General features: G+C 53.1%; 1 protein-coding gene across 1 annotated transcript; it reads right to left on the bottom strand.

The window, feature by feature from the left end:
- Window positions 1-1,881: 1,881 nt before the first annotated feature.
- On the bottom strand, window positions 1,882-12,738 carry LOC308633741 (phosphatidylinositol 4,5-bisphosphate 3-kinase catalytic subunit delta isoform-like; the record flags this gene model as incomplete). The annotated part of the gene is given in 23 exon segments (XM_081266786.1): window positions 1,882-2,019; window positions 2,635-2,703; window positions 2,707-2,767; window positions 3,113-3,258; window positions 3,430-3,553; window positions 4,113-4,280; window positions 4,750-4,828; window positions 4,989-5,101; window positions 5,201-5,379; window positions 5,497-5,596; window positions 5,746-5,889; window positions 6,085-6,206; window positions 6,293-6,460; window positions 6,533-6,583; window positions 6,966-7,096; window positions 7,184-7,280; window positions 7,920-8,141; window positions 9,201-9,290; window positions 9,673-9,822; window positions 9,976-10,155; window positions 10,559-10,791; window positions 10,889-11,117; window positions 12,595-12,738. Coding segments are annotated over 23 exon segments (3,138 nt in total).
- Window positions 12,739-13,276: the final 538 nt, after the last annotated feature.

Raw genomic sequence — 13,276 nt, 5'->3', positions numbered from 1 at the left:
CAACCCACATCAGTGATATTTAACTTGCAACATGAAATAATTGAAAACAAATTGAAGCTGTTCTCACTGGGCAACAGACATACACCCAGAAATCGCTGAGGTTGTGCAAGGTCTGTGACCACGCCTTGAAGCATAATACATAGACATGTGTGTGGTTTTTCCTACTGTAAAGGAGGCAGGTGGCCTGATTAAATTCAGCATTTATTTGGGAACAAAAGTGTCATCTCTGGCTACTGCAGATGAGACAGGTGCTCTGGTGGCCCAACAGCTATTGAAAATGCAGAGAGCTGGCATCTGGAATTCCTTTTAAGCTGTGCACCTCTTCTGCTAAGGGCCAGAGTCTGCTGGCTCTGCCAAGTCTTGGGAGACACCTGAGAGATCAGCAGTGAGCCCAGAAGGTCCTGAGTGAGCTAAATGTGCATCAGGATTATCAGGACCTTCTTCATATTTTTTTGTTTACACTGCTAGAGATCAAACCCAAGTCCTCATGCATACTCAGCACATGTTCTATGACTGGGCTCTGGCCCCATCCCACTGTGGGTTTCTAAAAGCCCAAGTCCTGGATGCTTCACTACAGCGGGCTTCAGAATGCTGAAAGAGGCACAGGATCCTGCAGTAGGGACAGTTTCTCTTGTGTAGCCCTTTGGGATTACTGAGGCTAAACTTGGACTATCTCAGAGTAAGTGCCCTCAGAGAGAAAGACCCTGCCTCACATGGCCCAAGATTATTCCCAGATGGTTCCTCAAAGGTGAGCCCTGGGGGACATCAAGCCCCATCCCTCCCTTAAACCTCCCAGAGCAGGGAGCCTATGCACACATCACCACACAGACCCTCTCTGACCTTTCACCCTGACCAGGAGGAGCTCTGCCAAGCTCATTTTTTATACTACACATAGGGGAGGCAGGCTCCTCTGCAGCTGTAGAGGTTCAGTAAATAGAGTGGTATTATTTTCTTACCTGAAGGTGAAAGAGGTGAGGGCATCCTCTACCTGAGAGTCACTTTAGCAGTGAAGAGCAAGCATCCCTGTGTCTGGAGGGTACCCTGGCTTCTTTGGGAGCTGCCCAGGACTTGGTCAATGTAGAACGTGCAGGGGGGGCCACACAGGTGGCAGAACGTGATCTGGGGATTGAGGTGTCCTAAGTGGACAGGAGGCCAAGTAACTGCTAGGTCGGGAGCCTGGGAACAAGGCTTCCCCAAGAGGAGGTCAGTCGTTGCTGGGCAAGATCCACCAGCTGGAAGACCTGGAATGCCCATCCTAAGACAAGAGCAAGGTACAACCTCAAGGTGCCCAACTCACAGTGCTTGGACACAGTGCAGCACCCCTCCTCTGCACTTGGGTGCGTTTGCATTTATGGTGTTTTGTTCTTTTTGTTATTTTTCACTTGTAGATGGACAAATACCTTTATTTTTAATTTATTTTTATGTGGTGCTGAAGATTGAAACCAGCGCCTCACACGTGCGAAGCAAGCACTCTACTACTGAGCTTACAACCCCAGCCCTGGCTGTTTGGTTCTTTATAATAGTTTTTTTTTTATATGACAGCAGAATATATTACAATTCTTATTACACAAATAAAACACAATTTTTCATATCTCTTGTTGTATACAAAGTATATTTACACCAATTTGTGTCTTTGTACATCTACTTTGGATAATAATGTCCATCACATTCCCCCATCATCTTGAAACATTTCCTGTCTGTCTAAACATTTCCTGTCTGTCTAAACATTTCCTGTCTGTCTAAATAACTAGTGTAAACAAAAGGCAATTGTGTTTTTCTTTACCATGAGGTGTAGTTCAGGTGTGAGGCCCCATCTAGGACAACCCAGGGTAGCTGTCATCAGAACAGGTTAGTCAGCCTGTGGCAGCTCAGAGGTGGCCACTATTGCCGGTTGTCTTTGGTCAGGTTGTGTGCCAGCCAGTTCACTTTGGTCTTCCAGCTCTCCCTCAGGGCTTCATTGAACTTCACCCGGAAGTGCTTCAGCCCCTCCTCCTCTGTCTTCCCCAGCGCCAGAGTGTCCTGGGACAGAATCATCACAACTGTATTAACATTCAGGTGTCCTGACCCTGCTGTATCTGCAATCCCTTCTGCCTCCCTGTACTCCTGCCCCCTTGGGTTGTTGAAATTCCTTCCTAAAAGAACTGCAAGCAGATGGTCAGGCAGCCTCATCTTAGCTGAGAGAAGGGCAGGAGAAGCTTTAGGGAATACACCCCCTCCCACTCTGCCTCTCACCAACTGAAAAGACAGGAATGGAAAGTGTCTTGCAAACCTACAAGAGACTTTATCTCATGCATGAAAGACACTGAGGACACATGGGATGACCAAACAAGATCACAGTTCACCTTCATTTGGGCGGGAGTAGGCCCAGGGAGTGCAACATTCTGGCCACTTCGCACCATACTGCAATGCTGGGCCTGGGACGGCATGAGGGCCCCCATCTGTCAGGTGAATTTCCTAGGTCCCTGAGCTGTTTGGGCAAGATGCACTCTGACCAGGATGAGCTCTGCCAAGCTCATTTTTTATACTATACATATGGCAGACAGGCTCGTCCACAGCTGTAGAGGTTCAGGCAGGCTTTGGGAAGTTTGTGGTGGACTCTGGCCTCTAGTCTGGTGTGGCCCTGTGCTGGTATACCTTCAAATACTGGATGTCTTTGGAGGAGCTGAGCTCAGGCAGGCCTGCTGCCTGCATCAGAGTAAAGAGTTAGAGGAAGAGGAGCCCATGGCACTGCAGAATGCTGTAGGCCTGTTCACAGTAGCCTCGAAACCTGAAGAAGTGGAGGAAATAGGTACAGCCCTGGGTCCTCCCTGCCACCCCCAGCCCCAAACCAGCAGAGGCTCTGCATCCAGCCAGCACCTGCCCCTGAGTGTCTGCCCCTGGTCGTATTATGGGTGTACCCAGATCCTCTAACCAATGCCCCTGCCTGGGCCTGCCTCCTACACCTCCCATGGACCTCCTGTTTGCACTACCCAACAGGGTACTCTGGGATTGGGGTGCACCTGCAGAGAAGGCAGCACCCCCAGGGTGGAGGCAGGAGTTAGGCTGAGGGTATGTCCCCATCCCTGCCCCTGGCTGGACACTGTCCCCTCACCAGGGCCCTGGGCACCCTCACCTTTCAAACTTCTCATTATCACTAGTCTTTCCCTGCTGAATCACGTGGACAAAGTCATGGGTGAGGATGAATGGGACTCGCTCACGGTTGATTCCAAACTTGGTCTTGAAATTCCCTAGAAAGTGGCCAAAGTCAATATGAAATAGCTGAGGGGAATGAAGGGCTGCTACTGAACAGGCTTCACAAAGAGAGGTTCTGTTTAGAGGAAGTCAGCAGGACTTGGGGCACTCCTCTGGGAGCTGTGGGAAGGGCAGAGAGGCCCCTGGGCCAGGCATGTAGGACAAGCTCACTGGGCAGCTGAACACAGTGCCCCTTACCTGCCCATTCTCATGGATCATGATGTTGTCACTGTGCCGGTCACCGATGCCCAGCACGTAAGTGGCCACACAGTAGCCAGCACAAGAGAGGGTGAACTCCTCAATGGCTTGATCCAGGGCTTCTCTGGGTGGGGAAGATTGAAAACCAGGGCTCCTTATATTTTCCCTCCTCTTGAATCTGGCCTTGTGTTAATCAACAAGGAGGGCATTATTCTGGAGCATAGGTCACCATGCCCAGCTTGAAATTGCCCCCTTCTTCCACACAATACCATTCAGAGAAGACAAGGACTATGTGTTAGATGAAGAGAGGCTGCACAAAGAGGCACAACTGACATCCAAGTGCCTAGGTGTGTGACTGGGCCCTTGGTAGATGCTCTGGGCTCAGGCAATATCACAGATGCTAGCCATAGCACCAGCTATTTCAAACCACAGCAGAAACACTCAGCAGAACCCACTCAAGCTACATATCTGTGACTAAACACGGTGGTGGTTTTAATGCCCAAAGAGTTGAGTAGCATAACACAGCCATGAAAAATGGACACCCGGGAACAGTGACCTTCTCTGTCCTGCCCCAAATCAGATGTGGGCCAGTGCTCAGCTGAGCCAAGCAGCCATGGAAACTGTCACAGGCCTTCCCTCACCTTTCACTCTATGGAGCCTCTCCCAGGAATAAGAAAGCCTACCCAGGGTTCTTGGACTTGAGCCAGTTGAGCAGGGCATCCTTGTTGAAGGCAGCCATGGCAGCCAGGTTGCTCTGGTTCAGCTGGATGTTGGCAATGGTGTCCGAGTGCTGCACCGCCTCAATGAGGCCCATGCAGTCACCAGTGGGAAGGCAGCCATAGGGGGTCATCCTAGCACATGAGAAGAGGCACAGGCAGACACTACGGTTAAGGACATTCTCTGGGGCTACTGGAACCCCCTGGAAATTGAGGCACCCAACAAAACCACAGGGAACACGGCTCAAATTCCTAAGGATGCCAGACGAGGTGTGGGGCTCTGGGGAAGGTGCCTCAGAGACACAGAACTGGCACCCAAGTTGCAGAGCACACCTTGGCTGGGCTCATGTTTGCTCTGAAGAGAATGAGTCAGTGGGCTTGGAAGAAGGTGGCACTGCTCCCCAAGGGGTAGGAAGCCAGGAAATAGGAGCTGAGCACCAGGAATGGCCTTACCCAAACCCCTCCAGCTGCCCTACCCCTCTTGTGAGAACAGCCACTCTCACAGCCAACAGGGAGGTGTCAGTTTAGACCAGGGACTCCTCCAGGAGCAGGCTCTGAGGCCTGTTACAGACCCAAACAAACAGGTGATGGATAGAGGCCCCACCTTAGGTCCAGGCCCTCCTGCTTCCACAGGGCGTCCATGAGCTGGATCATCTGCAGAGTCAGCGTGTCCTGGCGGAGGTCTGGAAGGGCAGGAGTTTCTAGTGGGTTATACACCCATGCAAGGCTCAGAGTATCTGAGCTCTGTCTTCTCAGGGAACCCCCTGGGGCCGACCACAGAACAATATGGGCCTAGGTGAGAAGGCCAAGGCCTCAGCATGGCCCCTGCCCAGCCTGGCTCACCATCCCCGTTCTTAAAGATGATGCCAACGCTGTCAGCACTGCCTGCCTCCTCACTGCTGTACATGATCCACAGGGGTTTCATCTTGGAGTCCATGAAGGTGCACCTTTCCACACTGCAGGCAGAGGGCAGTGTTGGCCTGGGCGGTTGGGGGCTTAGGGCAGGGGAGGGGGCTTAGGGCCTGGCTCCAGGTGGGGCTAGGCCTGGGGCTCACCAGATTTCTGCCAGCATCGTGCCGGGGTCCAATGGGGACTGCAAGTGTGAAAGGGCTTCTAGGTAAGTATCCTGGCGCATGTACAAGTGCATCAGCTCCTTAGTTTGGGGCTTGGTGGTCTTCTGGGAGCTCACCTTCACAAAGTCGCTCAGGGCCTTCAGCTTGCTCAGTGCTTCCACCTGGTGGGCAGAATGGAGTAGCAGCAGTGCACATGAGCCTGAGCCAGAACCAGGAGTATGACTGTGAAGGGGCCTGGAAGGGGAGCCCGCCTCAGGCACAGGCACTCTGAGCCTCACCTGCTTCATCAGCACCTTCATGTGGTGGGTGCTGCCCCTGAAGTAGGCCTCCATGATGAGGCCAAAACGCAAGGCCATGGACGGCACATGCATCTCAGAGCTGGAGGGAGAAGATGGGGCTGAGAATGGCCAGGAGTGGCACATAGCCCCTCCCCAGCCCAGTAAACATGAGGTCAGCAGGCCAGGAGACCCTCATCCCCCATGGCTTTTCTAGGTTCCCAAGGAATCAGCAGGGGTGCATCCAGCTACCGAAGATGCCAGAATAGGAAGTGGCCAATCTTTTGGTTGGCCAGAGCCCAGTCCAACAAGAATTGGGTCAGTTCGCAGTCCAGGTAGGACTTGTACTTGAGGACCTGCACCAGCTGCAGCAAGCACTGGAAAAGCTCATCGTCCCTGTAGGGGAGGAAGGCTGGTTGAGTCTGGGGTTCTGAAACTCAGGACAGAGGTCTCCAGCTGGCAGGTGACTGGAAAGAGGGTGAGGCCAGCCTAGGCTCATCTCCACCCAGCACCCACTTCCAGGTTGCCAGGGCAAGCTGTCTTAGTGAGGAGCTGGCAGCCTGTGGGCCTCAGTGCCCAGCTGGGACTCACGTCAGTTTCCGCAGGGACCTGATGGCAAAGGAGCCCACGTGGCAGTCGGGGAACCTGAAGTCCAGCAGCTCCAGGGCATTCAGGACCGGAAGCTCAGGCCAGGAGCACAGCAGGTAGAGCATCTGGAGGGTGCTTTGCAGTCAGGTAGTGGGGGGCCCACTGCTATCTCTCTACTCCAGCTGTGCCCCTGGTGCCCCTCTCCACCCACCTGGGCCACATCCTCGTGCTTGTTCCACTTGGTCACGAGCAGCAGGTGGGCCAGAGCCTCTGGGAAGTGCTCCTGCACTTCATGCCGCATCTTCCACACCAGGTCCTTCTCATGCTCATACAGCTCTCCTGACCCCCGCTGCTCCAGGATTCCCTGCAGCTGCAGCTTCTAAGGGGTGCAGGCAGAGTGAGGCCTCCAGCCCAGCACCTGGCTCCATGCCCCACCAGCACCCCAGCTCACCTCCTCCTTGGTGGTAGGCCCATGCTCCCCGTGACGTCCCAGCTGTAGAATCTGCAACAAGTGTCCCTGCTGTGAGCTCCCCAGGCCTGGGCCAGCACTGGCAGGGCTCTAGGCAGGGCGTCTGCACCTCAGCACTACTGCCAACCACTCTTGCTGGTGGGAGCCCTCCTGCACACTGCAGGGCATTCAGTAGCATCTCCAGGCTCAGCCTGCCACAGGCCAGTAGCACCTGTCCCATTGGCTGTGACAGCAAAATGTCATCAGACATCACCAACATCTCCTGGTGGGCCACATAGCTACTGGAAGGCCTCAAATCAGCATGATGACGCAGGCCCCAGCAATGGGCAAAGCCTGGGGTGGCCAGGGACCCCGTCTGAAGACCTCCAGGAAAGCTCCTGGTTAGCGCTCAGCTTCCAAGAAGGACCTCACTGACCTTCTCCAGGGCAGGGTAGTACACAGGGTGAGGGGCCACCTCGGGCAGGTAGATGACCAGGGTGATAGCACTCTCTGTGTTGGGATTGCTATGCACGGTACCCATGGGGTTCAGCAGGTCTCCTTTCTCATCTGAAGGCAGGAGAGATGTAGTTGTAGGGGAACCAGTTCTGGATGCCTCACCCTCCAAGAGCCTCTCCCTGCTGGGCCTGGGTCCACCTGGGACAGAGGGCCACATGTAGAGGCAGAGCTCCCCAGTCTTGAGCTGGTCCTTGTAGTCAAACAGCATGAGGTTGGCCCAGGCGATTGGGCAGTCCTGGAGAAGGATACTACAGATCAGAGTGAGCCTCTTCTTGTTCATATGCAAAATGGAACCAGTCTCCAGGCCAACCAGGAGAGAAGATCCAGACTGCATGGAATGTCTCCAAGTTAGACCCAGGAAGAGGGGAAGGACCTGCTATCTCTTTCCTATCAGAGTTTCAGTAATTAAGCCAGCAAGATCCCTTCCTGGCTGCCTGCATCTTCACACCCAGCATCCAGAAACACTTGAGTAAGCCCACCAGTCCCATAGCTGGCCCAGGACCAGGGGCAAGTCACATCCTGGGTCTAGTGACTTGGGGCCCAGCCACACTCTCCCCAGGCAGCCACTAACTCATCATTTCTGTCCCCCTGAGAACACTGTCCTTCCACCAAGGGAGCTGCCTCCAGGATACCTAAGGACCACAGGTCTGGACTAGATATTTCAAGTCAGGCAACTCATGAGCTGTTGCTCAGGCAGCATAGGAAGCCAGACTAAGGAGCCAGACTAGGGCAGGCAGAGAGACTGGGGTCCCCAGGCTCTCCCAGAACCCTGTTCTCAGGGTGCCTGCCTGTGGGAGCAGGATTGCAAGAGGCCCCAGTAAGGGGTTTCACTGGGTGTCTGAGGCCTGGACCTCTCCCAGTCAGCACAACCCACCTCCTTCTTGGACTTTTTCTTGCTAGAGTACGCCTTCTTGGCCTTCTCCATCACGGCATAGAGTGCAAAGCAGAGCCGAGCCATGCGCGGCAGGTCACAGATGTTGATGTCAAACTCCAGATGCTGCTTCCACATGGGCTCTGAACACACGCTCACCTCCAAGCTGGACATCGTCTTGCACAGCATCTCATTGCCATGGAAGAGCCCGGCCTGCACCACCAGCTGGGGAAGGGGTACAGGGCATGGATGAGGGAGTGAAGGCCCCACCCCATCTAAAGTTCCAATCCTCTCCTTGAAAGTCCCCATTTACACAGGGGTCCAAATCTACTTCTTGCATTGAGAGTGGTCCAGCAGATTGTAGGCTGGCAGCTCAGTGGTACAGGTGTCTTGGGGAATTGGTACCCCAGGCTGTACTGGGGCAAGCCAGTCTCAGTACACTTGACTCTGTGGGTCAACTCAGAACCTCAGTTTCCTCATCAGGGTTCAGAAGTTCCAGGGTCCCTTCTGCTTCTAACAGCTCTGGCTACCTTCATGCCTAGCATCTTCTGAGCCCCATGTGGCTCCAGTCTCCATTGCACCTGTTCCAGTTCCAACCTGCCAGCCCATCCCCAGAGCTGCTCCCACCCAATCCTCCATGACTCCTGCAGACACACCCCCCTTCCCAGATTGTAAAGTAATGCCAAAAAAGAGACCCAGACAAGACATGCTACACTCTGTGGACCCAGACAGGCATCACCTCCCAGAAGTGGGATAATAAATCCACCTCTGCAGGTGGTTCTGAGTGCAGAGGAGCCATGAAAGTGCTTTTTGAAGAGACAACAGGGCACTGTTCCCCAAGCCCATGGGGGCTCAGCTTCCAGGGGGAACCATGTGCAGTGTCCCCCAGACTCTGGGCACCCCTGGGTTGGTAACCCCTGGAAGCACCTCAGCCCAGCTGCAGCCAGCTTCTATGGTGCCTTACACATCTCTGACTGGGCCTCCTACTTCAATAGGCTGTGCCTGATTCCACAAGCTCCACCAAAGTCAAATACCCACAAGTTGCTTGGCCCAGGTTTCCATTAATTGGCCTCCCTGGCCTGCTGGCCTGCTCCCCTCCCCTCTTATTATTTGGATGTGGCTCACAGCCAATCCCGGCAGAGATAATGAGTAATGTGTCCAGGTGACTTTTGTGTGACACCCTCCCACTCTTCTTTCTCTGCTGCCCCTCCAGGCTACAGCACACCCTGTTTGTGAAAAAACAAACAAGCAAACTGTCCACTCACCTGGTACCCGAGCCCCTTCCTTCATCTGATCATCAGCATTGATTTTGCTGCCCTGGATCAGCTCAATGCAGAAAGGCTGCCCCAGTGACCACAGGGACACAGAGGAGGGCTAGAGAGGAGAGGAGAGGGGCTTAAATCCTAGCTCATTCCCCTGGCTGCTGAAAGGCTGGGGAGAGGGGGAGAGGGTCCCAAATTTGTGGCAAGGTTCAGAAACCTGTCTCCAACACCATCCTTTACCAATCTGCCACACAGGGGCCCAGGGGCCCCAGCCCCCCTGAGATCTGCAGAGAAGTAGGCAATCTGGGATCGCAGTAGCTCAGACAGGACCCTACCCTGGGTGTCAGCTCAAGGCCCTGACTCTTCAAAAGGACTGCACCATCCAAAGTCCCCTGGATCAACACCTATCCCTGGTGCTGCCCAAGAGGCTCTATGATTAGCCAAAAGGAGGTAGGAAGAGAAAGAGGGTAAGAAAGGGGAGGACATCATCTCACCTTCTTCATGGGAATGGGGGGCGGTTTGGTGTGTGGTTTCTGGACCTGAGGGGCCGGTTTGCTCTGCTCATCCCGCATGGCAAGGATGGAAGAGGAGTGCACCATGGTCAGGTGGGGGGTCTGTCCACTGTGCAGGCAGCTGCATATGTACTGAGATGAGAGTGTAAGATTGAACTGTCAATGGGTGGTATATCCATTCCCTGGAACCAAGAGAGACCCACAGTCTGGCTCTCTCACTCCTATGCTGGCTCCTTCTAGAGTGGCAGGGATCCCAGAGTGCAGAGGGCTCCTTGAAGGCCTCACCTTGAACTGACAGAGCAGGTAGCTGCCATAGAGGTACTCATGCCGCCCATTCACCTGCAGCACATAGTCCTCAGGCTGCTCCATTGTGAGGTGTTGGTATACCTTGGCCTTCTTCTGGAGGGCGCAGGCCATCAGCACTAGGGGCACATCCTTGGTGGACACCTGGATGGTGAAGCTCTCCTGTGGGGAGGAGGGAGTGTTGGCATGCTGCTCTCAGGCCCATGGGCTTCTGGGGAAAGGGGGCAAGGCCACATGCCTGCCTTTATTGGGTATCCCCAAGTGTGAGCCCCACAAGGGCAGGGACTGGGTCATTCACTGGTGAAAGTAACAGCAGACACCCAGGAAATACTTGTCCAGTGAATTAAGGGACCAATTCAGCCTTGGTGAGCTTACCTGGTGGGATGCTTGACTACACCCCTTGCATGCCTGCATACCTGGCAAATGCTGTGTAATGCCAGTGAGTGAAGGGAAATTTGGGGGCCTGGGACACTGGAGTGTCTTATCAGTGGAAGGTCCCCATGGGCACAGCAGTCCATGTGCCACAGCTGGAGCAGCCTTCCTAGGACATGGGCTATGGGCTCACCCTGCTGCCCTCAAATTTGACATTGACAATCAGGTCTGGGTTGGAGATTTGAGAGGTGTTGCTGTCCCCCCAGCTCCTGGTGGAGGGCTCCAGCTGAAGGGGAAAACTGTATTGCAGCCAGGCCTCCCAGCCCAGCTGCTGCCGGCGGGCAGCCGCCTCCTCGCTGAACTGGCGCATCTTAGTGCGAAAGTCATTCACTTCTGGGTCTTGTAGGCAGTTGAACTCATGGAGGCCTGTAGGGCAGGAGCAGGCTCAGTGCAGGTGCATGTGGCACCAGCCACCCAGGTGTGCCCTACCTTGCTGAGGCGGGGGCTGATCTGCGAGCCCTACCTTTGCCGATGAGGAGGCTGATCTGTGAGTTGATGAGCTTCTCCATGCGGTCACCCTGGCGGGTCACCAGGCGCAGCATGGGCAGGAAGGGCCGGACATCACATAGCCGCTGCTGCTCATCCTCTAGCTCCTGCTGCTCTGCGGTCTGGTTGACACAGGAGAACACGTAGGCCTCAGGGTCACTGAGCATGTGGAAGAGGGGCTCATTCTGGGCTTCGTGCCACAGCATCTGGGAGGAATGGTTATGGTCAGCCTTGCTGGCCATGACAGCTGCTGGGAGGCAGACAGAGGCCTCTAGTCTGGGCATCCCACTCTGCATGAGCCACATAGAGAGCAAAGGGATACCCCAACATCACTTCCTAGGAACCCTTTGGCCCTTGGGACCAACCAGGTAGTCAGCAAGCTTCCTGTCCCTGTGCTCTGTGAAGGACTTGATGTGTGGAGATTGGGGACTGAGCAGCCACGCCTGCCTTAGACACATTATCTAGGGCTGCTTTCACCCCACCAAGGCAATGGTGGCCTTGAGCCATGGCAGAGCTAAACCACTGTGACACATAGCACATAGCCCACAAAGCTTCATATCAATAAAATATGAAGAAACCAAAACCACAATGAAATGAGAGATGGGACCCCAGGGACAAGTCTGCTACTGTAGTGTTTCAACTTTAGGCACATTGTTTGAAGTTCTGTAAGCACATCAAGTGAACCATATAATGATGTTTACAGGAACTAGAATATGAACAAAATGTTACTGTGGTCACTCAGAAAAACAAGTCATGAAAGTTCATAATCAGAATTTAGCTAGAATGTAGTTAGAAAACAGGAAATGGCTAAGGTAGTGCCTGTGGCTGTCTTCTATGGCAGGATCACAGGCAGGTCTCTTCCTTCTCATTCTTATTTTCCAAAATTTTATGGGCCAATATTATTATTGAAATCGGGGACACTGAACTACAGAGCCATACCCTCAGCCCTTGTTTGTATTTTGTTTAGTGACAGGTTCTCACTTAATTGCTTCAAATATCACTATGTTGTTGAGGCTGGCTTTGAACTTATAATCCTCCTGACTCAGCCACTGGAACATTTGGGGACACACCCAGCTACTTTTGAAGTAGAAAATTTTAAGGAAGGATGGAAGGAAGGCAGAGAGAAATTTTCCAGGACATTAAAAAAAAAAAATCCCTCAAGTGTGGTCCATTGCTTCTATCATTTTTTTCTTGTTCTCAATAATAGCTTTTAAAATTGTGAAATAAGTTTTTGCCCTCGGGCAGTCCAAGGCATGACCCATTAAACCCTAGTTTGTAAGTGGCACAACCCCATTGAAAGCCATAGGACAGCATCTACCAAAGCAGATGTTCATTGCTTTGACTCAGTAATTCATCCTGAAATTTATTCAATGAACCTGAGGACCCTTTCCAAGGATGATGGGCACTATGTTGACAACAGTTTTAAAGACAAATTCCTGCAAGGCCCTTATGTGGCTGCGAGCAGACTGTGGTCACTAGTAGCTGGCCCTCTGGTAACTAGGGAGGGGAACACATTGCCATGGGGTAAGCTGAATTTGAATAGTAAGTGAAGTTTAACCACCCCTTTTATGCAAGTTCTTGATATTGTATATTTTTCAAAATTTATATCTGAGGTTCTCAAGTGTGAGGAACAAAGCCTCTGACTTTCTGAGCTCCCAGGGCTGACAGGAGACCAGGCAGTACCTGCTTGATGGTGCTGAGGTTGGCATTGCGGGACACAGGGAAGCTCAGGTAGATCCCTGTGGGCAGAAGGAAGTCAACCACCACACTCTGATTCTTCTCCACCTCAGTCCAGAATTCCATGGGACAGTCAATCCCCAAGGGCATTCTGCTTTGTTATTTCTCTGTGGCCATGTGACATGTAAAGGAAGCAAAGGCAGAGAGTCCTTGAGAGTAGTGTATGGGGGCCTCGGGCAATGTGAGGCTCAGGGCTGAGGGCTCCCAGGTGGGCACATGGTGTTCTCCTCCCACAGGGCCCCCACTGCCCAGGTAGCTGCTGCTCCTACTGCCCCAGATAACTGTCTGCACTCAGCTACCTCTCACTCTGGTGGACACATCTGCCTCCCTCACAGTGGGCCCAGAGCCATAGACCAAATAATTTTCCTCTGAAAATTACACACCAGGGAGACGCTATCATGGCCACCACCTGGCAAGGACAAATGGCAGTATGGCTGGGTGTACAACTCAGGACTCGAGAAAGGCCAAAGGCTATGACTGGACAAAATTTGTATTTTTTATTTTTTACACTGGGAATTTAAGCCAGGGACACTCTAACACTGAACTACATCCCCCGTCCTTTTTATTGATTTTTTCCTCCACAGGGATAGAACCCAAGGGAATGTAACTACTGAGCCCCATCCCCAGC

This window comes from Spermophilus citellus (assembly GCF_964194105.1).
Source record: "Spermophilus citellus genome assembly, chromosome: 14".
NCBI classification, from domain to species: Eukaryota; Metazoa; Chordata; class Mammalia; order Rodentia; family Sciuridae; genus Spermophilus; species Spermophilus citellus.
Note: the sequence above shows the minus strand (reverse complement) of the source record. Positions and strands in the feature narration are given on the sequence as shown.